General features: G+C 34.1%; 4 protein-coding genes across 8 annotated transcripts; 1 reads left to right on the forward strand and 3 right to left on the reverse strand.

The window, feature by feature from the left end:
- Positions 1 to 202: 202 nt before the first annotated feature.
- On the reverse strand, positions 203 to 2,275 carry LOC132197234 (uncharacterized). The gene is made up of 5 exons (XM_059620380.1): positions 2,214 to 2,275; positions 1,697 to 1,940; positions 1,515 to 1,640; positions 1,175 to 1,425; positions 203 to 692 (listed from the first exon to the last, which is right to left on the reverse strand). Exons 1-5 carry the CDS (start codon positions 2,258 to 2,260, stop codon positions 284 to 286), a joined length of 1,077 nt encoding a protein of 358 aa, XP_059476363.1. The 5' UTR covers positions 2,261 to 2,275; the 3' UTR covers positions 203 to 283.
- Positions 2,276 to 3,577: 1,302 nt separating this feature from the next.
- Positions 3,578 to 5,957, reverse strand: LOC132197768 (uncharacterized). Its single transcript, XM_059621300.1, has 4 exons — positions 5,723 to 5,957; positions 5,471 to 5,593; positions 4,971 to 5,224; positions 3,578 to 4,115 (listed from the first exon to the last, which is right to left on the reverse strand). Exons 1-4 carry the CDS (start codon positions 5,819 to 5,821, stop codon positions 3,704 to 3,706), a joined length of 888 nt encoding a protein of 295 aa, XP_059477283.1. The 5' UTR covers positions 5,822 to 5,957; the 3' UTR covers positions 3,578 to 3,703.
- A 617-nt stretch (positions 5,958 to 6,574) lies between these two features.
- Positions 6,575 to 8,905, reverse strand: LOC132197767 (uncharacterized). The gene is made up of 4 exons (XM_059621299.1): positions 8,676 to 8,905; positions 8,501 to 8,623; positions 8,198 to 8,445; positions 6,575 to 7,148 (listed from the first exon to the last, which is right to left on the reverse strand). Exons 1-4 carry the CDS (start codon positions 8,763 to 8,765, stop codon positions 6,713 to 6,715), a joined length of 897 nt encoding a protein of 298 aa, XP_059477282.1. The 5' UTR covers positions 8,766 to 8,905; the 3' UTR covers positions 6,575 to 6,712.
- Positions 8,906 to 16,226: 7,321 nt separating this feature from the next.
- Positions 16,227 to 25,300, forward strand: LOC132197092 (CDK5 and ABL1 enzyme substrate 2). Of its 5 annotated transcripts, none has more exons than XM_059620149.1 (11): positions 16,227 to 16,779; positions 18,430 to 18,554; positions 19,330 to 19,558; positions 19,658 to 19,778; positions 20,245 to 20,384; positions 20,789 to 20,824; positions 22,191 to 22,276; positions 22,332 to 22,474; positions 22,583 to 22,689; positions 22,748 to 22,952; positions 23,084 to 25,300. In XM_059620149.1, the coding sequence occupies exons 1-11, from the start codon at positions 16,430 to 16,432 to the stop codon at positions 23,222 to 23,224; spliced, it is 1,683 nt and encodes a 560-aa protein (XP_059476132.1). In that variant the 5' UTR covers positions 16,227 to 16,429; the 3' UTR covers positions 23,225 to 25,300. The 5 variants fall into 5 exon arrangements, with proteins under 5 accessions (XP_059476132.1, XP_059476133.1, XP_059476135.1 ...); XM_059620150.1 differs by having other exon boundaries at positions 16,228 to 16,779; positions 22,335 to 22,474; XM_059620151.1 differs by having other exon boundaries at positions 16,229 to 16,779; positions 19,330 to 19,546.
- The last annotated feature ends 839 nt before the right edge of the window (positions 25,301 to 26,139 follow it).

Consider the following 26,139-nt stretch of genomic DNA (forward strand, 5'->3'; position numbering starts at 1 on the left):
CTTGCTTGCATGATTTTTACCTATTAAAGGATCTTGTATTCAGCATTATAATTTGAATGGTCTCAATTTTTCCTTTTAAAATTACTTAAATTATAAAAATCCTTCTTCTTAGTTGCCATTTACTTCTCAGTTCTTTTTATGAAAAAGAAACTCTAAAATTGTCTCTCGTATCAACTGGCGGGGATATATTTCTGGCCTTGATTGATGCGTATATTGAGCAGCACATTTAAGGAGTTTCTTAAATTATCATTCGTTTTCTTTGATGTAATAATCACGCATAAGTTTATTCTTTTTCTAATTCCAACCAAGTTGAAGCTTCCAAAACCTTGAATCCAAATTTCTTCAAAAGATTCACCGAGTCCTCGTTCCAGGCTAAAACGGTTCCAAAGGGCATGAACCCTTTCAGGCCAAGAGCCCTGACGATGTGTGCCAAAGCGATCGAAGCAAAACCTTTCCTTCTGAACTTAGGCACCGTTTGCAAAATTCCAAAGCCGCCGTAGTCAGTGTGAAGCACCATCGACGCCAATTCCTCCTCATTCTGCTCATTTGTGACGAAAACACCCACGGTCGCGTTCAGCTGGATCATTTTTTGGACGACGGGCCGATAATCAGGGTGGTAATGTCGCCAGTTTTCGCAAACAATGTCCAGGTGTGAATTGTCCAATGATCCAACGCGGACTTTTTCTGGAAGACTTTAAAAGTATCATGTTATTTTTTCTTTTTTTAAATTCGATTCAGATTGCAGCTCGAAGTAATAAATTTGAGGCGTAAATTGCCGATTATAAAATTATATTAATGTATTTTAGATGCAAATATTTTAGATTTTTTATTTTAAAATTGTAAAGCTAAAGCAAAAAAAAATTAATAATAAAAATTTAAAAGCAATACAAATGTTTTCAGTAGATAATTGAAAGTAATATGCGCTATAAATTTTAATTCATGCATTTTACTAAGTTTGATAAAAAAAAAATATGAAAGAAAATAAATTACAAAAAGAACAATCGTCTAGAAAATAAGTTTAATTTCTACCGGAAAAATGAGAAAAAGCAATTAAAAATCCTGTTTCAGTTAAGCATACTCTGTTCTTGATTGTACAGTGGAAATGACTATAACAATAAAAATGAATGACGAATGAATTACTGCTATTTGCTATTTCAATAGTATTCCAATTTACGCTTTAAGTGGGATGTTCGCAGCTTCTTCAGCAGGCAAGTAAAGCAATAAGCACGAATCATGGAACTCGCCAGAGTGCTTGAATCCTTTTTGTTTTAAAATTTCAGTGAGGGTTGGGAGAAATCGATCCAAATTGTTGACGAAGCATTTCACCCTTTCCCACTCTATCAGTTCCGTCGCTTTTAAGCACCGATTCAAAGATTCACATTCGTCTTCTGGTGCGTAAATCATTCCTAGGATTTTATTTGATTCCTGAAAAAAATTATATTTTTGAATTTAAAAATCATTGAATATAATTTTCCTGTTCTCATTCAGATAAAATGGATAAAATCTTATCGTACGGCCAGTCCATCCGTCAAACCAACCATCGCACCGCGCCTCCAGTCGCCATTGAGGCACAAAATTTTAACTTTTAGACTTGGAATGTTTTGAGCCCAATGTAAATGTGTCGCAGTCCAGTGATATGCCTGTTTTATAAAACAGATTATTTTGAATGATTGAAATAAAGGTAGACAAAACTTACGAGAATTGAGTCTGGAAGTTTCTCCTTTAATATTTCCAACAAATTTGGAAAATTTTCTGCCAAAATTGGCCTGAGAACAGAATTGGTACTCATTTTATAGATGGTGAAAAAAGACAAAAGATTGCTAGGCGTTATCAGTTCGCTCACTATTTGCAAATGAAGCAACCGGCCACTCACAGCCACTTTTGAATCGTTGCACTTTGGCCTTCCTGTAATTGGTTCAATTAAGCGCCAATTTTCAGAGCTGAAACATATTTGGTGTCGTATTTTGAATACAAAAATTTTGTTCAAAGAAATAAAAATCTGAAATTTAAACTGAAATATTAAAATTTTAAAAATTATTTGTCAATTATCTGTTGCCAATTTATATTTTATCTCCTCAAATTATTTGAGTTCAGTTTATTGAAAAAATTTTATTATGAAAGAAATTATGCAAATTCCATTGTGTGTAGAAAAATAGTAATTATTCAATGGTTAGAATATTCCGATTTCATTTTCCCCATTACTTTCAAGTTACATAATAATGATGAGGCCATCCTTGTACTTTGACTTATTCACGCGCATCCTTGCCAATCCACATTGTGGGAATTTGCTCGTCCAACTTCTTCCTACAACGTGGAATTTCATCAGCAGAGAAATAAATAAATAAATAAAATTAATGGCCTGTCAACTCGCCATAAATCCTTGCATATTATGCTGCGTGCAATCAATGTGCATTTGTAATACAATCGATTTGCATCGGTCAGCAATTAATTGTAAGGCGGCAGAGCATAATATTATTGATTGAATGAAATTTGTTTTGAAACGATCCCTTATTGAGGAAATCTTTCCTTTATTGATAAATAAATACATCCACACAGAAAAAAACTATGATTGACCCAATTGGATCAAATTAGGAAGGATCTAATATAACATAAACTAATTTAACTAGATCTTGCTAAAACCGAGTCTTTTAGAATTTTAGTTTTAAATCAAAATATATATTTATAAAGAATGTGCGTAAATTTAAATTGCGTTTCTTGCTGGAATAGAGAAGCCTTTAAAAAAATATTGTTTTATCCCACACATCGTTGAATACCTTTGTTATTTATTTAGTAATAGAAAATAGAACGCTCAAGTTTTATCAATTAAAAAGAATAGAAAAAATTAAAACATTAAACAGATTCATCTGAAACTATTATTTTACGAAACTCGCAACTTTCCGTAAATTCTGTATAAAGCAGTCCGCGTAGTCCCTAATATAATTGTGATATGATAAAAATTATTTTTCTCTTTGAAAAATTACGAACAAAATGATATATCCTCTTACTCCAAATGTTCATTATATTTAAACTTTTACATATATATTTTATTTATTTCCACAATGTCTCTTTATGTCAGAAAATGCCTATATAAACTTCAATTGCAATTAAAAAATAAAACTAATAAAATAATATAATTTTATGCATTTCAAGATTGTTACACTTTTTCACGGTCTATATCATTTTTTTTTTTAAAGCCTTTGATTAGAAAATCGATTCAAAAAATTGAAATTTATAGTAAAAAATGAAATAAATATTTTTTGTCTGTTTAAAATTATAATTGTGTCCTATATACGATTTTGTGTATACATTTTTTTTACTCCTTGAAAGTTGAATTATTGATTGCCCTTCTTTTGCCCGCAACAAGTTTGATAGCAAATTATCTTTGTGCATTGGCATTTGAATATAAAATAATCAGTAAAATTATAAATCGAGCATCCTTGATCTTTGGCTTATTCGTTTGTGGTGGCTTTTTTGCTGTGTTTGTAAACGGATACTGACGTCTTTCACTCTTGTAAAATTAATTATGTGCCTCACTTCCTCATTGGCTACTCCAAAAAGGGGCATATAATAATTTTAAGAAAAAACAAGTTTTTTACACGTATATAATAAAAAATGAGACATTTATTAGCTAGATGACTAAAATCTTACACAAAATCGGTAAATTTTCTTAAAAAACTAAAAATAATAAATGGAATGAAATAAATTAGTGGGACTTGAAGAGGGTGATCCAGTTAGTCTGGTCAGCGATTTTGAAGCCGGCGCGTTGGAAGAGGTGTTGGGCGCGCAGGTTGCCCAGCTTGGTGTGGCCGTGGGTGCGGAAGCCGAGGCGGCCCATGACCTCAGTCAGGTAGGCGACGGCCAGGGCGGCGTAGCCCTGCTCGCGGTGCTTGGGCACCGTCTGCAGCAGGCCGAGGCCCCCGTACTCGGACTGCAACACCATCGACGCCAATTCCTCCTCGCCGTCGTCGTTCCGCACAAACACGCCCACCGACGGGTTCAGCTCGAGCATCGCCGACACTACCGGACGCAGGTCACTCGTGTACAGGGGCCAGTTGTCGCACACGTAGTCCAGGTGTGACACGTCCAACGGCCCGATCCGAACGCCGTACGGAATTCTATCAAATTCGATAAATAAATGTTTTAGTTAAAATATTCAAAATGAATAATAATATATATGAATTATTAAATTTAAAGCTCAAATTGATGAAGTCTAGTTTTTTACTCAGATAATAATTAAATTGAAATAAAGTTGACTTGAAGGATGAATAATTTCAACAGAGAATCCAGAAATCGGAATTTGATATTAAATTTAGACTTCCCGCGCGTCCGCAAAATTAGGTCTACATAAATTTGATATTAATCGGAAATTTGATGTTATTTGCGAAATTAATTTAAGATATAAAATTTTTTTTAACGACCTTGATCATGTCTGAACTTTAAATTATTGTGTCTCAAATCTCAAATTAGACTTTTGATTGATTTTTAACCAAAACGTTTAATTCAAATTTTTACCTCAAATCGCGAAAGAAATTGAATATTTAAAATGTAATTTTGGTAAGTTTGTTCATTGTTAAAAAGATTTAAATTGTGTTTAAATTTTCTTAAATGCCATACTACATAATATGCAAATAAAATGACCTTCACCCAATTTTTTTTCTTGAATAAATATATCTTGACATATTTTTATCAATCCTAATATCAACCTTAACTACTGTTTTATTTATTCAATTAAAAATATGTGATTGATTTAATTGGGCCACTCTTTAGAGGACAAATGCAGATGGTTATTTTATTAAAAATTTATATGGACAAATTTTTTTAATAATTATTGTGTGTTTTAAGATGTATTTAAAAATTTCGACGAAAAACCACTTGAAAAGAAAATTTTAATTTAGCCTTTTTTGTACAAAAAATATATTAAAACTTTATGATTTTCTTGTTTAAATTTAAAACTAAAATGAAAAACTTACGTGGGCAAATTGAGGCTGGCGGAGAACTCGTACTTGGGCACATAGTGCATGTTGCAATTTAGCCTGACTTTGTCTGAGCTTTGGAAACCTTTTGCCCTGAGCACCTCCATGCAGAGAGGTACGTGGCGGTCCAAGACGCCGGAGAAGTGTCTCAGGGTTTCCCAATCGACGTGTTTTGTCCTCATCAAGGCCCTTTTCAACTTTCCGCCGTCCTTCTCTGGTGAGTACATTGCCGCAAATGATTTACCAACTGCCTGGAATTCATATAATTATTTACAAATTAAGTTGGATAATCTAATTTAAATTTTTTATTAAAATCTATTTTTTAACAAATAGAATAAATATTTTAATATAATTTAACTTACTGTCATAATCAAATAAGGACATTAAATATAAATATTATTATAAAGTATTTGGAGGAATATTAATTTGACACAAATTTGAAGGAAAATAATTTTTATGAAAATTATTATTTTTTAATTAAAAATAAAATCACTAACCAGGCCATATGTAATTCCAATGACGGTTCCGTCACTCCAATTTCCGTAGGGACACAAAATCAAAACTTTCATCGATGGTAATTTTGAGGCCCATTCCAACTGCTTTTTGATCCAGTTGTAAATCTGCCAAACAACAGAATGGTATTTAGAACAGTGTCAAAGTCCAATCAAAGTTCATTCACCAGCACAAATTTTATACTTCCTGGTTCAATGAAATTTAAAACAAAAATTTAATTAAAAAATTTCCCTTACAAAAATACTGCTGGGAAAGTCGTTCTCCAGCACTTTGAGCAGGAGATGCATCTGCTGCTCGCTGAGGGGCTGCAGAATGTCATTCGAGTCGGCGGTCATCTTTGTCTCGCGGCCGACGACGAACTAGGAAGTGAGAGTGTCGCGTTTTTGCTTTTGCCTTTACGAGAAAAGAGAGCGGTCGGTGATTTTCGCTCTGGCGAGATCTCGGCTGATCGGTGGAAAAAACGCCATAGGGGTCATTGTGAATAGTGATAAGAGGTCAACCGAGGTCATTCTTGAGATATTTTACGTAATTTCTACTTTACAGAGAAAAGAGTGGGTATGTAACTCGTCCTTTATTTATTTATTTTTCGTCCGATAAAGAGCAGCCTCGCTGGGGGTATGTCTTCTTGTGCTGACCCCTTTCTGGAAATTTCTGACGCCTTATAATGTTGTTGTTATTATTTTTAATTGTCTCACAATTAGAGGAAAAAAGAGAAGATTATTCAAGGACGAAAGCATTTGACGAAATCTTCAGCCACCATCTGTAGAAACTTATAAAAGGCTGTTTTAATAAAATGGTATTTTTTATTGTTTGTACTAAATTTCAACCCTTATTTTTTTTTTTAACCGTTTATGTAAGTTTTGAACCATTCGTCTGATATAAACATTTTCAACCAATTCCGCGGATCAGTCTCTGTTTGACGTTATTAAGTTGAATCACCCGGTTTTAAAGGTACCAATTTTTTTGATAGTTATTTCAATATGTTGTAAGAATTTTTATATTCAGAAAAAATACAGCTTTAAAATTCAAAACAATACAATCCTCTTTAATAAAAAGATATTTGATAAAAATAAAATTTATTTTGACATTGTTAAATCAAGGCTCGACTACAAAAAACTTTTAATGTTCTCCGTAATTTAGGGGGTGGATTATACTTATAATTCTATCACTGTTCCCCGAATGTTTTAAGTATACCCCTATCGATTTTTGCATACGTTGGTAATTCTTCAGATTTCATTTTTTGCTTCCGTTTCACTGATGGAGATCCATCGCGTCTGACCAATAATTTCATATCCAATTTTCTTGAACATTTTGATCGATGTGGAATTTTCTGCCGAGATGTAAGCCAGGGGCCCCGTGCCACACTCGCCCATCATTTTCGTCGCGTGCACCAGCAGAATTTTGGCGAACCCTTTTCGGCGGTGCTTGTCCGCGGTTCGCAGAATTCCCAGTCCCACCGTGTCACTCTGGACGACCACGGACGCCAACTCGTCCGGCCCTTCAGAGGAGGGGACAAAAATGCCAAAGGAAGGGCTGCACTTGATTGTCATTTTGAGGACTGGTTTGAAAGCGGGGTGGAAAACATGCGGTGGCCAGTTTTGCCACACGTGTTCCAAATGCAAATTTGCGTCCAACGATGCGATTCGGACGTCGCTCGGCACTCTAGGGAAATTAAATAAAAAAACAGTTTAGTTTTGTAATCAGCACGAAAATGATGCAACGAGGAAAGAATTGCGATTTGAAATCAGACAACGCGTCACAAAACGCCGTGAACTTTTGATTTCTGATTTCGCAACTATGCATTTCATTGCGCGTTGAAAAATCAAGGATGCAATGAAGAACAAAATAATAAAACTGAGGATAAAATTAAATATTTTCGTATAACATAAAATCCTCATAAAGTCATCATTGTAAATTTTCTCTCTTAAAAGTGGCTTGCCAAGTTTTAAGAAATAATAAATGAACGCAAAGTATACAGTATTTTTGGGTTTTGTTTTAATTTATTTAATCTAGTTGAGATCAAAATTTACTATTTTAAGAGGATTTTTTACTTTCAAAATGTTTTTTCTTCCCCAATAATATTTACATAATAATAATATTCCTCAATAAAACTTAGTTGAAATTTTTAAGATCTTATTAAATACATTTTAAAAGGTTCTGTGAAACTTTTTTAATTTTTTAATAGGGGAGTAAAAAGTGTTCTTTTAAATTAAAATATTGAAATTTTATTAAAAAATTTATGTAGGTTACATATTATTTAATAACTATTTGATTAATTGAATGGTAACACTTGAGGTGGATTTCATAAAAAATTGAAACGGGGCGAATCCCGTTGCAAAGAAAAAATAAAAAAAATTTGCAATGAGGTTCGCCCAGTTTCAAATTTTTATTTGATTAATTAATACATATTTATGCAGGTTATTGGCTGAGGTTTCATTGTTAAATAGCAAGATAAAAGTCAATTGAATTTAAAAATACAAATTTTTCAAAACTTTTGTATCACTTAAAATTTATTATTAAATGTAAACATTAAACATGGATTTTTTATTAAGTTATTCTATAATTTAAAATGGGCTTTTTCAGTCTTCAATTTATCAAAACGTGACCTGTCCAGGTATTTTTCATTCGTTCCTTTGTCGCGAAATTTTTTGCTTTCTTAGAGTTCAATTTGGGTGAATTTTGTTCATATGGGTCTACTTTAATTTTCCTACTGTGGTTGTGAAAGATTTGCAGCTTGTTGGGGCGGCATGTAGGCGACGGCGCAGGTGGCCTGGTGCTTGACCCGCAGCCCCTTGGCCTCGAGTGCCTCCAGATAGACGTCGGCGTGCCTCTCACTGACCGTGACGTAGTCCGAGATGGCCCTCCACGGAATCGAGTCCGTCTCCATGAGACACTTTTTCAACAACGCCGCGTCACTCTCCATGCTGTGAATCGCGCCGAAAATCTTGCATTCGTCCGCCTGAAATGTTTTGCTCGCCTAGAGAAACTGTTGCTTTTTTTTTAAATTATATTACCAGTCCTATATTAAGGGCGATGACGGTCCCCAAAGTCCAGTCGCCGTACGGACACAAAACCAACAGACGCACCCACCTCATTTTACGGGCCCAGTCAAATTGCGTCTTGATGAAATTGTAAATCTATTACAATGAAAATAAAAATTGTATGCGCATAATAATGTTTTGATTTTACCCAAGCACTGTGAGGCAGGTCCTTGCTCAGGACGTCCAGCAGTTGAGGAATTTCGTCATCGTCCAATGGTTGTAAAATGTCCAGGGACATTTCCGTATTTAAGGGAAATTAACACTGATATTATTTATGTTTTAATGAGATTTAGTTTGAATAATGCTGTGCACTTATAAGCAGCGGAAGCAGCCTAATATGTGCGATGACTTATTTTTACTTCAGAGTGAAACACCTACTTTCTCTTATCACCTTATCAGCTTTGCCCAGTAATAAACTTTGCTTTATCTCTTATCCTCTTTTTATCTGTGCAGAATAAAAAACATTTTTATTTCGTTAATTTCTTACATAATAAAGAAGACTCAGCTGTGTCATAATGAAATTTATCTGGGTTAAAGTGTTCCCCTGCTTAAATTTTTTATTTTAAAAAACAATAACAGATTTACAGATAATTTTTTCTATCACATTCATCATAATAATTAAAAATTAGTTAGAGTCATATTTTTTTTGGAATGTTATTTAGCTGATTGTGGCCATTTTGCTTTAAAGGGCGTTATGTGGTCACACGTATTTTAAGCCCATGTATTATGCAGAAGATCAATTTTGGAGAGTGCTTTCATTTAGTCGTAAACAACAATGTTTATTGATCTATTTTAAAATTTTATTATTTAATAAATATCCAAGTGTTTGACTAGGGGAACCAACTTAATGCTTTCAGTTTAATGTGTTTTTATTTGAAAAAGTAGGGATCAATTTTTTCCATCAAAATAGTATAAAACTTCCACATCCGACTCTTCAGAGGCTCAATCGGCAGTTTGTCTTCTTGCAAGCACTCAATGAACTGGGCGCGGATTTTGTGTGCCCTCTTGGGCGTTCGAGTGCCGCACGTGTCGAAAATTGCGCGAAACTGGATATGCCTCTTCACAATTTACGAAATTTTGATCGTCGCTTTAACAGCTATGAATTTCATTTTGGCTACTCATATGACCGTCACATTATTTCAAACATCGAGAGCGTTTTTCATGTTCATCTGGATGTCCGTTACCATAACGACGTCGTTCTGCATGTTCCTCTTTTCCGCCATGTGGGCCGTGAAAAGAAAGGATTTGGACGAACTTGCTGCTCTTGGAATTCGCCTCTTCCAGAACCGAGCAATCAGAAATCACCGCCAAGAAGTTTTGCAAACTCGGAGAAAACTGAATAACATATTTGTCGCGATGCTATTTGTAATTTTTATCGTCGTTATTGTCAATGGCACACTATCCACAACGGCTACAAATAACAAAAATCAAGGGAAAAATTCTGAAGTTACTAGCGAAAAAAACCTTGTGCACCAATTCATGTCGCACAAGACGTACGGCAACATTGAGTTTTTAACAGTAACTTTCATAATTGGCTTTTTCCTAAACATCAAATTCTTGTTGCAACAAATTTTAGTGCTTTCTCCATTTATTTATGTTGTGGAAAATCTAAGATCCTTGGCAAAGGAAGTCAAAAGGATGTTTCCACGAGGTAAAGGATCAGAGATGGACGACTGGCTCGAGCACCTCACGGACTTAGCAGGGTTTGTTCTAAACTTTGACTCATTTAATTTCAAGAAATTGATTCTTGGGTTAACAATTTGGAGAAACTTTGCCCCTCACATGAACTTATCCAAATTATTATCTAATTTATAAAGTATAAAAATTTTATGCAGATTTATGAAAAGCGCGAATGGTATCACTTCTAGTTCTCTCGTTCTTCTGACCCTGAACGACTTTTACACTTTATGCGCTTTCAGTTACTTGACTGCTAAGGTAAATAAATTGTTCTTATAAGCGGATGGAACTTTCTACGAAGGGAAAAATCCTTGCCAAAAACTTTTAGTTTTAGATTGTAGGATCACTTACATAACTAAATAAATCTTTTGTCGTAAGATGTAAAATGGCCCAATATGAATTTATGATTATTTAAAATTTAGCACAATTTCTTAATAATATTTTAATTTTTATTCAATTCAATTAAATAAATTGCTAAACAAATAATAAAATAATAAAGTATAGAAGGTTCCAACTACTTTAACTGACTTTCAACCAATTTTAATTTAATTCACTGCGTCTAATATAAAGGCGGAGGACAATTCATCCACTCTGGTCTTGCTCATCTCTTTTTTGATGGCTGCCTTACGCAGTGCAGTCCCTTGCTTAGTTGGCCAAAGAGTGAAGGAAGCGGTGAGCGAATAAAACCTCTTAAAAAATATTTTGACTAAAGTTCAACCTGTAGGCTGAGGATTTGGCCGACAAGATTCTGCTAGTTCCTGTTCGAAATGACGACGTGGTTAGCTCATCAATTCGCAATATGGTAGTCTTCACCTGCCAAAGGAACTTTCGATTGCAAGGGGGAGGATTTTTCACATTTGATTTCTCGTTTTACTTATCTATTATAGGGGCTGTGGTATCTTACTATTTTGTTTTAATTCAATTTGAATAATATTCTTAAAATTGAGATTTGAAAATAATTTGTTCTCATCAAAAGAAGTTCTAAATAATTCTTAATTTATTAGAGATGGAATTAATTTTATATGTATAAATAAGTAAAAACAAATAAAAAAATTTTATTTTATGTGTTCTTCAGAAATTTTCAAATAATAATTACTCGCTCTTCTTCAATTTAACTCGGTTAAAATTATTTACAATATTTTTAGTTTAAAAAGGGTCGATAGTTTACTATAATTAACATATAAAAAATATTGATTTGAATATTTGGAATGAATAATCGAAAGGGAAACTTGTGAGAATTGATCAGCGTTTTACTATTTAATTGAAAATATATAAATAAACATAATATCTTATAGCAAAGTTTTTGAACAGGAGCTTGCATAATTTCATCAAAATAATTTGAATAATGCAACCTTCCTCCATTTAATAAATCAGCGTTTTTCAACAAATTTTTTTAAATGCGTGTAACTACGGAAATATAAGCAACTAACTTTGCCTATTTTTTAATATTGCATCCTTTCATTACAATGAAAATACTTTATTTTCCAATTATTTATTTTTCGTTATTATAATTATACTTCTCCAGCTCTGCTAAATGTTAAATGGATTCATATTTTAAAAAAAAATTTGTTGGATTTTTTTTACTTTTGCAACTAAATTGCTGCGGAAATTCAGCATCACAGAATGTTATGCAAAAGTTGACCTAGAGGCAAAGAAATTGTGCTCTCTCATCTCTGCAGCAGTGAATAATTGATCGTCCTTGGCGTGCTGCAGCATCAAATCCACTCAACAACCTGGGCTCGAGTGCTCTTGAACTTTGCCACGCTGCACTTGTTCCTATTTACGTAAATGTCACGGGGAAAAATCAATAGGAGTAGTGGGAAAGAATAACAAGCACGATGTATACCAATTTATGCAACCTGCTGGACATCCGTGAATGCCAGGTTGCAGAAATTTATTGAAACGGGTTATAAATAATTGCGATCATGCTTTTATACATTAAATTCAATTTTCAATGAGGGCGTGTAAAAATACCTTTGCACTTTTTTTTTGTATTATAAAGAGTTCGAATTAAAATATTAATCAATTAGAGTAAGTGATTTAATTAATTAAATTATTTGGAAATGTATTAAAACACCACCATGCTGCGAATGAATGAGCAAACCACATCTTCGTTTGGAACAGAAACTAACAATATCTCGTCGGCCAAATTTTCAGCTTACAATTAAACTCTTATAAAGTGTTTTTTGTTTTGGTTTTATTTTCTCATAGCTTCCTTCACTCTTTGGCCAACCAAGCATGGAACAGAGTCATCAAAAAAGAATTGAGCAAGACCAGAGTAGTGGATGAATTGCCCTCTGCCTTTGAATAAGAGGCAGTGAATTAAATTAAAATTGGTTTTAAGCGTTTTAAGGCAATTAAAATGGATGAAAGCTTTTTTATTAAATGCTTCAATTAGAAAGAAATTTAATAAAAACTATAAAAACAAAATTTTATGTTTTGTCAATTTTCAATATTAAATTCATATATTGTCAATCTTCTGAGACAAGGTTCCATCCACTTAAAATATATTGTATAATTTATCTGATACCTTTGCGGTCATGTAACTGTAAGCACACAAAGTGTAAAAGTCGTTCAGAGTCATGAATAAGAGAGAACTAGAAGTGATACCATTAGCTCTTTTCATAAATCTATATGCAAATTTTTACATTGAAGAAATTTTAATTAAGTAAGTTTAAATAAAGTTTTGAACAAACCTTCCCAAATCTGTGAGGTGCTGAAGCCAGACGTCCATCTCTGACCCTTTGCCTCGTGTAAATGTCCTTTTGGCCTTGTTGGTCAACGCCCTGATTTTCCGCCACATAAAAAAAACAAAGAAAGCAATAAAATTTGTTTCACCATGAATTTGATGTTAAGGAAAAAGACGATTATGAAAGTGACTATTAAATACTCGATTCTGCCATACGTTTTGTGTGACATGAATTTCTGCTCAAGATTATTTTTGCTTGCCAGTTGAGAATCATTCCCTTGAATTTTCATTTTTGAGCCAGCATTAATTTTTATGGATAGTGTGCCATTTACATTAACGACAGTAACTATTAAAAATAACAATGCAAGAAACATATTTTTCAGTTTTTTCCTAGCTTGTGACAAAAATTTGTGGCGATGATCTTTGATTGCTCGGTTTTGGAAAAGATAAATGCCAGAAGCGGCCAGTTTTTCTAACTCCTTTCTCTTCACGGCCCAAGCAGCGCACAAGAAGAACATGCAGAACGTCCCTGTTATGGTCACGGACATCCAGATGAAAATGAAAAACGCTTTTGTTGTTTGAAATAATGTGACGGTCATATGAGTAGCCAAAATGAAATTCATGGCTGTGAACGCGACGATCAAAATTTCGTAAATTGTGAAGAGACATCTCCAGTTTCGCGCAATTTTCGTCACGTGCGGCACTCGGATGCTTAAGAAGACGCACAAAATCCGCGTCCACTTCATCATGCGCTTTTCGAGTTTTAAGTTCTAATGAGTGGGGTGTAAAACTTTCTATCCATACAATTTTGATGATTGAATATTATTGATCACTTCTTTTCACTAAATGGAAATGGAGAACATAATGAAATAAATTAATATTACACAAAAATCAATTAACTCAATGGGGAAAAGGAACATATTAAGTTTGTTTCTGATAGTCACAAATATATTAAAAGGGAAGGAAGCTCAAAATATTGGTGGTATGATATGTTTACTTTTGTGGTGACCACAGAATCATAAGCTTGACCACAATCGCCCTCTGCAAGGAAAATGCTTAACAGCTTAACACCTTACTTTTTTTTCATTAAAACGAATACTTAGAAAGCAGTTTTTTTTTAATTTAGATTGTATTTCTCGCTCCCATCAATTTGGAATATTTTAATTTTATGAAAAGGAAAACTGAAGGAAAATTTTGCTTTAATTATAAAAAGCTTTAAGAAAAGATTAACAATACAGAGGGCCGGCGCGGGTGTGGTATTTTCTTTGATTCTTAAATACATAAATAATTTGCATTTTGGACCTGTCACTGTTGTAAAAATCTATAATTTTTTTATTTAATTGGAGTCAACATTAAAGAGACATGCTATTAATTAGGGAGTGGGTGAATTGAGAAATGGCTTTTCGCTAGCAAACAAGTTGCTAAAGCACAGCACCCTCTTCTTTGAAAGAGAGCGTACCAGCCGCTAGAGCCATAAAAACGTTGTTTAATTTTAATTAAAAATGGATGTATAACATTTACGACTTAATTGTTTGCACACGTTTGCAGTGAATCAGCTATTAAATTATTGCACTTCAATCAATTATATGAATAACTGAAAGTACGGCAGCTTTTGGAAATCAGTCTATGCAGAAGGGACTGAATGAAATTCCAATGACTCACGCCGGCCGTCACAACAAAGTTTGTTATTTGCATAATAAAACACGCAACTCATTTTTGTGACTCACGATTGCTTTTTTTGTCTTGCATTTATTTTCTTTCAAAAATTTAGTGAGATTGACTGGCGTGCACTTAAGTACTTTTAAGTGAAGAAATCAGTTGAGCAATAGGAGGTGCATTTTTATTTTCTCTGTGGTCAGTCATTGACCGCAAAATTAACGTCACGTTATGTGTGATATGAAAGTATTAAATAGGAAGTAAAACAATTTTGTGAGTAATATGTTTTTTTGTAAACACATGTTAAAGAAAATGACGCCAGAATTGTCTAAACTGTATAAAGAAAGAACTAAAAAGATAATATATAATATACATTTTTGAGTTAAAAATTATTGAAGAAAATATTTAAATTGATTGATTAATTAGTAAAGAGGATTAAAAACTATAAAAAAATCAATATTTTTAGTGAGATTTTAATTTTATGCTCAGCAATAGAAAACTTGGTACTTATTTTTATTAATTTTTGTCCAAAATTAAAGCCGCTTTCTATAACCTCTATTTACTTATAGACTAGTATAATATAATGTTAACGTTAAACATCTAGTCTATTCCAAAAACGATAATGGTTAAAAATGAATCTTTGGTTGTTACACAAAGATTGCTAATAAGCGCTATTAAGTTTTAGAATAATGGAGTATTGATAATTATTGAAGATTTTAAAATATTAATTGCTTCCTAATTCCTAATGTACTCTAAAACATTTGCTTAACTTTGAAACTTATGATTACTTTATCTTTTATTAGCGTGCATAGACGCGGAAATACACTTTTAATCAGTTATTAATTTAAGTAGTATAATTCATAATTTTTCATTTTTCTTTAATACTCATAATACTGCGCCTACTGCGGACGCGGAATAAATGTTGAATTAAATATGGAAGAGAAACAGCGATTAAATGTCAAAGATTGATTATGTATTAAAATTAGGCGCAGATGTTTATAATTGTAAGAACTTGTTTACCGATTTAAATTGTGGAGCTTATTCTGATTATCATAGATTTCTCACAGTCATGTTTCACGTCTAGGTGATTCTTATATTTTAATTGTATTAACTTAGCTGATTTACATTTGCACTTTATTACATAACGCGTGGATTTTTATAAGACAATTACAAATTAGGAATTAGGTAATTATCATTTGACTTATTTAGTTGATAAATTATTGGCGTGTTTTATGCTTGCAGAAAAAGAGGAGAAACTATTGCAGAATAGAATTTTTAGATGTTTGTTATTAAATAATTTTTAATAATAAAACTTTTGCCAGAGAGTTGTTATATCAAAAGAAGAGAAAATACTGAGACTTCAATTAAATAAATATGTACAAAATAAATATAATATAAAAATAATATATAATTATGTTCAGAGAGAAGATAATGATAAAATATTTTTCTCGATAAAAAAGGAGTTTCATAAGAATTACAATGAAAAATTAATTTTCATCAGACTTTATTTATAAATTGAAGCCAACAGCCAAACGTCAAATAATACTCTCAAATAATAAATTAATTTATCTTTGCATTATTTGCAATTATTTTAATGCAATGAATTTCGGCGGCGCCAGCAGCTTGTCTGTCTAGTGAGTCCGGAGTGCCCGTAGATGTCTCTGGCGTGCATTCGGTGGTGGTGAGAATGAAAAAAGCGAGCCATTCGATTTTGATAAACCTTGGGTGAAAATTATAAATATACAGAACAGCACACGAGTCGGTCGCGCGCACATAGCGAGTGTTTGACGAGCTGTGCAGACTTGCAGACAGCTAGGGTGTCCGGGACAGTGGATGTCGGGTCGTGTTTTGTGACAGGGGGTGAAGTTAGTGGTGCAGAAATGACGAGTGCCGCGAAACGGACTAGCAACAAAACTCGGAGACGAAACGCGGCGATCGCCTTCCTGTCCAACATCAGCCTGGACGGTTCGTACAGCGGCGCCGCGGGCGATGAAGCCGCCGGCCCGGCGCTGCCCAAGGCCGACGTCGACGAGGACGACGACGACGACGGCAGTATGGGCGTCGAGAACGAGCCCCCGGCCGCCGCCGCCTCCGCAGCGGCCCCCGAGGAGGCGAGGGGGGCGGTGCCGGGCCCCGTGGCCCCCGTGGTCGCCTCCATCCAGCACAACACCTGCGGCGCCGACGAATCCATCGACGCCGCCCAGCTGCCCAGGACTGTCTTCAGGGAAAGGTCAACCACCTTTGCTCACCTTTCGCCCTTCCCCCTCCCGCACGCAACCATCAGCTGATTTTTGCCGGAGATTTTATTTTACTTTTTATTCAATATTTTCAATTTTTTTCCAGGATTTTATTTGATATAAATCTTAATTTTAAGTTGAGGTGAGAAATTCAACAGTTAATATTGCGGAAGAACTTTATTGATTTTTTAATTAATTGGAGTTTTAAATTGTGCCGATTATATTAATATAAAATTTACAATTTTTAAAAACAAAGCTGCTGGAACACAAAAATTTCAAAATATTAGTTATGCTAAAAATAGCTAAAATCACCTATTTTTTAGAATGTTTTTAATTTTAAACTCAAATGGCTTGATTTGTTATATCCAAATTTTTGGCAAACAAATTTTCCGATATTAATTTCTTAAGATTATATAAATCAATGTGCTGATAATAATTTTCCTAATGATAATAATATACATTTTATACACTAACCATTTGAATTTTTCAATTCTTTTTTGTTTTTTTTTTATTCCGGAAGAAAAAAAACGATGCAAAGCTTTATTCAATTTTTCAAGTTTGTTTAATTATAATGGAATTTTTTTTGTTATCTACTTTTAAAATCACAAAATTTGAATAAAATTAGTTTCAAATCAAATTCAAATATTGCTCTTGAAACTTTTGGTTACGGGAAAAAAATACCCTTTTTTAATAGAAAAATAATACCTTTTCACAGTATTAAAAAGTTTAAGAGAATTGTCAGATTGTTCTCTAATTATAATATTCGTCAGTTTAACTTATATGAATATAAATATTTGAGATTTATATTTAAATTCAACAAACGTGATAATTTGAGATAAATTTATTTTAGTTCGTCCTTCAAACATTAGAATTTTAGGACAAAAAACTTTTTTCCTTATCAGATCATTGACTTAATCAGATAAGGTGTAAAGTTGTTCTTTGAAGGATCATAAAGATTATTGTTAGAAGATTATCAGCATCACATGGTATGATTTTTCTATCATACCATGATTACAAAACATAGGCAGCCTTAAATCATTAAGAGTAGTCAATTGCATGAAAATGCAATTCAATACAAGCCGCGTGAGCTTAATTTGAAAATTTTAAATGTAACCGTCCAGATAGAAATTAGAAATTGAAAGGATTATTTTGAAATCAATGATCGATTTTTAGATCGAAAATTTTTCATTAGATTTAATACTTAATCTGCTTTGATTTCTTTTTTGTATCTTTTTAACTTAATTAATAACAAATTTTCAAAGTTATTTTTCTAATGAATAACTTTTTGCCAGCAGAAAAAAAATATAGAAACAAAGTTTATTTAAAACTTCTATCCTTGGCTAGGGAATTTCTATTTTTATTCCTGCTATTTTGACGCAAACCCAAGTATAACTTTCCGCGGTTTGGCGACAACATCGCATGTGCACTTCTCCGCAGCAGCTCTATTTATTTTATTTCAAACGAAAACTGGTTTTTCTGTCAAAAACGATCAAGTGGGATGGATAGAGCGTGGAGCAAACAAACCAGTCGTAACAATGGAAAAGCAAGGCTGCTGTGCGAGAAGTGCGCAGTTGCGTGTTCGCAAGAAGTGAAAATTTTGCAATTTAACTATTTTAATTGAAACCACTTTGGATCTATTTCAGGACGCAGACAGGTGGAAGCGACGGAGGCGGAGAGATAAGGAGGCGGCTTGGCTCCTTCGGCCGCAAAAAAGCCCCCCCTGTCGAAGACAAGTACAGCAGCAACGAGAGCATTGGCGGAAATTACAGTAAGCGCAGTAATTTGCAATCAATAGATAAAAAAATGTCAATTTTTGGGCAAAAAATTGCTTATAATAGTTATATGCTACATTTGAAAAACATACAAATTAAAAGAAAATTTAACAATAAAATTTAGATACACATTTCATAATATTAAATATTGATCTTTATTCAAAGCCACCTTTACTCCAAATTACTAAAAGAAAAAATATATAATCAAATCATATTATTAATTTTATGCTAGTTTTATGAAATTAACTTATTAAATTTATAATTTATTTCAACTGATGCTAATTTTCAGTTTTCCAGAAATTTTTATTTGAAAAAAAATATTAATTGGAAAAATTTGCATTTTGTGGGTTTTAATTTCTTTACACAATCAAATGTTTTCATAATTTTGTGAAAATATTTTGTGAAATAATACCAGTTAAAATTGTAAAAATATCCAACTCTGGCCAACAAATCAGTCAGGAAAACTGTTTTAATTTTCAGGGAATCAATAATTTCAATAATTAAATAATAATCAAAACAAGTCCAAATCTTAATTAACTCCTGTTTAAAAATTAAAAAAATCATAATTATTTATATTCTAATTTTGCTAAAAAAATCAATTGCTTCTGGATTGATTGAACACATAGTTTCAAATAAACTGTTTTCCGCCATTGAATTTTGATTTTACATACACATCTGAATAATGTTGAATCTGTCAGAGCACTTAAGTGTCTCGCTCTATTCCAAGTGTATAATTAGTGAGAGAGTTACAAGCATGTGTGCGTTTTTCAGCGCGGGGCAAGGCCTCGCCGAGCAATTTGCTGCCTCTGGCCGGCATCCAGTTCGCGGCGGGCACATCGCCTGAAGGTCTGGGCCGCGGCCTGCGTCTGTCCAACCCGCGCAAGGGTGGGTCGCAGCCGGCGGACGACGAGCGCGGCTTCGTCACCACCTCAAAGAAGGCCACCCCCTTCCTCGTCTTCTCCGCGCTGCCCTACAACAAGACTGGAAGGTCAGTACTACTGTCAGTATCAAATGGGACAACTGGTGCCAAAAATTCTATAAACATTCACAATTATTTCCAACCTTGAATTTAATCGCTGTTTGATTTTTGCTCTCAAAGGAGTGACGGAAAGAAGGACATTCGTCGGCGACACACGTCCGGACCGCGACCTTTGTCCGTGATTAACGACAGCAGCGACCCCTTCGATCTTCTCGGAGTTGAGAAGGGCAAAGATGGACAGGTACAAAAATTTGCATTAAATGACAATTTAACACCAACGAATTTTTAATTTATAATATTAAACTTTTTCCTCTAAATGAGTTAAATTAGAATTTGTATTTTATGCTAAGGACTTTTGAGCAAAATTGGCAGAGATTTTCTCATTTAAAGTCGCTTGTACGAAGGCCATCTGTGATAATATGGCAAATCTAAATTATTTCAAAAAGCAACATTTCAACATATTGTTAGTATCGTCGCATGAAAATGTGTATCGCGAATTTGCAAGTGAGTTCGTTTTCGTAATTTTATACGGAAGCTGCCAAATCCACTTGCGTCAAAGCTAATTCTGAATTTGCCTCTAATTAGGGAGGTTTTTGGAGCAATCCAAGAATTTGGCGTTCAGCCAATCAAGTTAAGCGATTTATTTTCACGCTTGCTGGCTGGCCACTCGCTTTAATTGAATTACTCAAGCCGCGTTTCGTTTTCAGGAAATATCTTACGGACAGCTATTAGTCCCATCTCGTCACTACATTTTCGACCGCAAAGTTTTGTCCGCCGACTATTCAGAAGCGCCTGACACCACAACTGCAGCCCCTGCCACTATTGGACGCCACCCTGTGGTGGCCAGGTAGTTAATTTTTTTTTTAATCATATAGAGCTAATGTCGTATTCAGCTATTTTAAACATTTAACTTTTGGTCCGTTATAGTCTCGTATTTTCTCATAGTTGACGAATAACTCAATAAAACTCATCACATTTTGTGTCTTTCTTTGTCTCTACTCAATGTTGAATGCAGTTTTGTGTGCCCTAGCACATTTCCATTGTTTTGACCGCACCGCTATACTCGACTAATTGATCCATGCCCATTTATAATTCACATATTTATGAAATTTCCTTACACATTCGCTGTGCATCTGAAACACTCATTGTCTCAACAATCAGGCATTATTGACCTTTGAAGTATGATCGACTGCTCTCTGCTTTTATTATTCTCTAATCTGTGTGTCTCTCTTGTTGTCCGTTCTATTACAGGCCAGAGTTAGCTGCATATAATGTGGAAAATAAATGGTAATTCAAACTTTCGTTAAATTTTTGAAAAGGCTTACACGCTATGCTTTAAACACTTTGTAGACCTAGAGTGTGGCTTTAATTATCTCTTGTTTTTACTTCTTCTCTTTACTTAAACAATTAATTGACTGATATGATTAACACACTCACTCTTTTCAAAAAGCACCGCATTGTCACCTGATAGAACCATAATATAAAATTTCAAAATTTTAAGTGATTGAATTTAATATTTAATTTACCTTGTGGAATTTATTCTCCTTATGATTTAAAAAAAAAATTGTCTTTTGCTCTGCAGACAGCTTGACTCCAATTTGAAAATGAAAATAGCACCTTCAAACAAAGAAACAAATTGCATAAGAGGCACTTCTGATTCTTCTTCTGTTATCTCCTCCATCTTTTCTCTCTTTAAACACAGAAGGCCAAACATAATTTTAATCCCCGTCCCCTCTGACTGAGGCGATAAAAAGGTGCTCTCTCTTATTATTTTGTGTTTGCTCCAGAGGCGAGCAAACGGAATAACAAACACTTACGCGTAATCCACGAGTCTGTCACTTTTATCTGGTAAACAAAACATGCATGTTTCGGAGCGAGCGAGCGACGGGCAGCCTAATTGCAGCAAAACAAACGGCCCGAGGCCTCAAAAGTGCCGCGGCTCACGTTGCTCGCCACCCCGCCAACATTGATCTCCACTCTGTAATTGACATTGGTCAATACTTTGTGAAATAATAACCCACTCTGTTGATTGCACGCACACGCCAAACAAAAAACTTCTCTTGTCTCTCCTAATTTCGAAAAGTGTATTGGAGCGTTCCAGTTTTGTTTTCACTTCCTTTTTTTGGATACAGATATTTTTAACCCTTTTGTTGCTGAGAATAGTTAAAAATAATGCGACTGACCCAAATGTTACAAAATATTACCTTTATTCCTAGTAAATTATTGGCTCTGTCATTTATTTTGGATCTTATCAAGTTGTTCATGCAACTTCACTGCAGTTGAAGCGTGGCATATTGTGTCAGTTTTTATTTCGATTCACTACTGATTTCCTTTGTCACTTACAGAAATATGTAAAATTAATACAAAATCACAAGTTTTTTTTTTTATCTGCAATCGCTATGATAAGTTTTTTAAACTATACAGACCTATAGGAGCCAAAAAGGTGTTGACCAAAGTTCTTGTAGATTGCATGCAATCTTTGCTTAAGTTTTCTTTTTCTTTTGTGTGTGCACAATCTAAAGTGTACATTTAACCAATTACAATGACTGACTCCACGTTTGACTTCCACTAGATAATTGCATGCTACACACTAATCTTTTTATCTGCGTCCAGTGTCTCTGGTTGTAATTGACAAGAGGATTTGTTTTCCCAGGTGCTACTCTTACGACACGGCTTCTCACCGCACCACGGCGCATGTGGTGCCGGCCTCACCAACACCCCAACAGCCTCATGATAAGGGTAAGTTTGTTTTTGAGAAAATAGGAAAATATTGAAATAAAAAATTTCTCCTCAGCAGCATTCGAGTGGGAGAATTTCAGCACCCATTCTCTGCCCCAGATGATGCAGCCGGCTCCAACATATTCTCCGAACTTGCTTGACGACCCAGAAAACGTGACAGGGCATCACAGGACTCTCCTGACTTTTTCCTCTTATATGGTTAGAACTTAGAACTTTTGAAATTTTGATAAAATTAACGGTTTACTCTGAAAAATTAAATGGTAATCTTCTTTTATAATTAAATTTTTTATTTATTTTTAATTGCAGACTTCCCTGATTGGCTACACAAAGCCAGCAGAGTTGAAAAAGGAGCTGAATGATAAGTTCAAAGAGAAGTTTCCGCACATCCAGCTCACTTTGAGCAAGTTACGCAGGTAGGTTCTTTTTTATTTGAGGATTCTTTTTCTAGAAAAACACATTTTTATATTTCAGTTTGAAGAGGGAAATGAAAAAAATAGCCAAACAGGAGTGTGGCATTGACCTCCTGACTGTAGCCCAGGCGTATGTCTACTTCGAAAAACTGATTTTGCGCAGCCTCATCAACAAGCCAAACAGGAAGCTGTGCGCTGGGGCGTGTTTGCTGCTCTCAGCCAAACTGAATGACGTCAAGGGCGACATTTTGAAACAACTGATAGAGGCAAATTAATTCATTAATCTTAATTCTAATTAATAAATCTTGTATGAAATAAAGAGAAAAAGCTCTCTTACTTTCAATCCCAATTCTTTCTTTTATTCTTGTTATAATAACTTTGGAATTCTTTTTTTCAGAAAACAGAGCTGGTTTTCCGGCTGAACCGCAGAGAATTGCTACTATCCGAGTTTGCTGTGCTGGTGGCCCTGGAGTTCAGCCTGCACATCCCAACCTGGGAGGTGATGCCGCACTACCAGCGCCTCCTCTACGAGTCCTGACATCCGCGAAAGTCACCTGTTTCTCCTCGGTCTTTAGTCTAGTCCTTCAAATCTGCTTTTATTGGTGCACAAGAGTAACTTTACAGTTTCTTGCTCCCTCCACACATTTTTCCCAATCTTTCTGCTAGAATTTACGAAAAAAGCAACAATCAAATTGGTGAAAGAAAAAAGCTTCTAGGCCACAACGTAGTCTCTAGTCTGCCTTCTTGGATTTAAATAATAATCTTAATGCGTCGAACTGGGTAAGCCGAAATATATAATGTATATATTCATAGTAAGGTGGTTCATCATTGGTTTGGTGAGAGATGACTTAATTCGAATGATTGTACCTAATAGATAGTCACAGCCTCTTAAGCTTTTCACTTTTTCTCTGAGTTTTTTTTATTATGAGAATAATTCTCATTTTTTATGTTGTTAATTTTATAAGTTTAACTGGGTCATTTGATTTTGAAATTCTTGGATCAGGGAAACCCTCAAAATTATTTTTCAACTCTCATTCCCAACATTGACTGATCCCAAAGCCATTTTCCAACATAATTCTTTTTTTTATCTCCAGCATCTGCATCACTGTAGATGAAATATAAATCCAAGCTGCTGTTTTGTTTAAGAGCTTAATTTTATAGACTAACGTGCAGGGTACTTTACTTGTTTTTGAGGGTAAATTTAACACTTAATTTTGATGCTTTTCCAAAGAGACTTGACCGAAAATCTTGCGGTGCCATATTTTGAATCGATTGATTGCAAGTAAAAACGTTAGATGTATAGATAACTGATGGAAATCCTCATCGTGAAATTTAAGCAGCAGCCAGAATTAATTTTCACGATTAATTTGCCATGATTAAAAATTTTGTGTTCATTTAGAGATTGTTGTCATGCATGCATGATGTAAGCCATCATTCCTAAGATAGTATCTACAAAATATTTGATGAAGCCACTGAGTTGCACTAGATTTAGAGTTTGATTTTGAATCACTGATCAAATTAATTGTTGCTTACATAAAAATGATTAATGACTTTTATCGCCACAAGAATATAATGTATAATACCAGATTAATATGATACTCTTTCTAGTGAAGTTTCTCAGAAGCTTGTGCCTTTTATGCAGTTTGGTTTCAAGTAAATTAAAAAGAAAAAGAAAGGAAGCTCCCCAAGTTTAAATTCATCCAAACATAAATTGTGTATTGAAGAAGTACGAGTTTGTGTAAAAATTACTGAAGCTGCATAAATACCTGATTGAACTAGAGCTGTGCTTGGAGCTTTCCACTAGTCTAGAAAAAGAGACAAGAAGGAGGGAGAATATAACAAATTAATTGGTTGTATAAAAAGGCTCATATCGACTAAAAATGTAATTAACTTGGGCGAAGTGAACTGTAATCTTGGTTGGGGAATTGTTTCTAGGTGGAGAGGCATTACTCGCTCTGTGTAATAACTATTGGATAGTTAATTAAGTATGGCATGCATGTACTGGGTAAGGCATTAGTTAGTCTAGACGAGAGAATAATGTCCAGAACAGTATGAATATTGATAGAGAAGTTTTGTGTCAACCCCGAAAAATTCATTTACTTTTTCAAACAATTGAAGGAGAGGGCCAAGAGGGTTGCAGTTTGACTTGTTACAGCAAAAAAGGACTATTTGACCTTTGCAATTTTAACCAAAATATAAAGTTTGCGTTATCGAAAAGGCTGGAATTCGCAAAGAACACAAACATGTAAAAAATTGTAATATATGCTAAACACACACATATACATTTTTCATAATCGATGAAAATATGTTTGTTGAGTTTTGTTTTGTTGCTCATTTTCAGATATATGTGATGTTAGGTTGTGATCATGTCTACACTAATTTTTGTTCCGAATATATCCAACAGTCCTTTTTGGAAAGTAAATTATCAAGAGCATTAAACGCACGCTTTGAAAATATTGATTATTCAACCTTGATTTTGGCTCACTCTCTGGCAAAGTGTACCGTAAAATCGATTTAATGTAACTCATTAATTAATGTTGAACTAATTTGGCTGGTACTTGTGAGGATAATAAATAAAAAAAGAAAAATTAACTGTTTCTTTTTTAATCGACTTTCAATTTTTGCAAAAAAATTTACCATATTTATTGTCTCCAATTCAACCCTCTATATAGACAAAGCGTCAGAGACGCTAGTTCGGAGAGAGATTGGGTTTTGCTTTTTCTTGAATTATGAGGGGAAATTGCGGTCGGGCGAACGAGAGCGAGCGAATGAACAATTTAATCAAGAGGAACATGTTGAGGATGAGAGTGGAAAGATAAAAAAGACGCGGCGTCATCAATCCGGCCGTGGGACATCAAGGGGGCGGAGATATTTTGAATACCATTACCCTGCCGCACGCCACAAACGCCAGCACTTATCTCTCTATCTGCGGATATTGCTCTACTCAGCTTTCTGCATTGTAAATAAATTGGAACCAAAATAAAAAGAGACAAAAATATATTACAATTTATGTTCAGAAAATACTCTTCTATTATGTACACATTCTAAAATAAGTAGCATGCTCTATAAATTCTTTTGTCTATTAAAATCATTTATTGCCTGATTTAGCCCAAACAGGATAAATCTGACCACAAATCAGGAAAAGGTCACCCATGCTATTTTTATAGAAACCCATTCTTATTTTTCATTCGCTAAAATTCTCCTCAAAAATTATTGTACTTAATTGTTCTTTTTCTATAAAAAAAAAAAAAAAAAAAAATGGAAAATGGAAAAGAAGAGTTAAATCATTTTAACCGCTTTTAGACTAAATTAAACCTATTTTGGCTGAGTCTTCCAACAACAAAATGTACATAACTATATTATTTGGCAAGAAAACATTCACGTTAAATCGCTTAATTTAAAAAAAAAAACAATTTGGAAGTGTTGTTTAACGCGTCTTCCTTACAAAAAAAA

This window comes from Neocloeon triangulifer, unplaced genomic scaffold (assembly GCF_031216515.1).
Source record: "Neocloeon triangulifer isolate White Clay Creek 2 clone unplaced genomic scaffold, ASM3121651v1 ptg000012l, whole genome shotgun sequence".
In the NCBI taxonomy this organism is placed as follows: Eukaryota; Metazoa; Arthropoda; class Insecta; order Ephemeroptera; family Baetidae; genus Neocloeon; species Neocloeon triangulifer.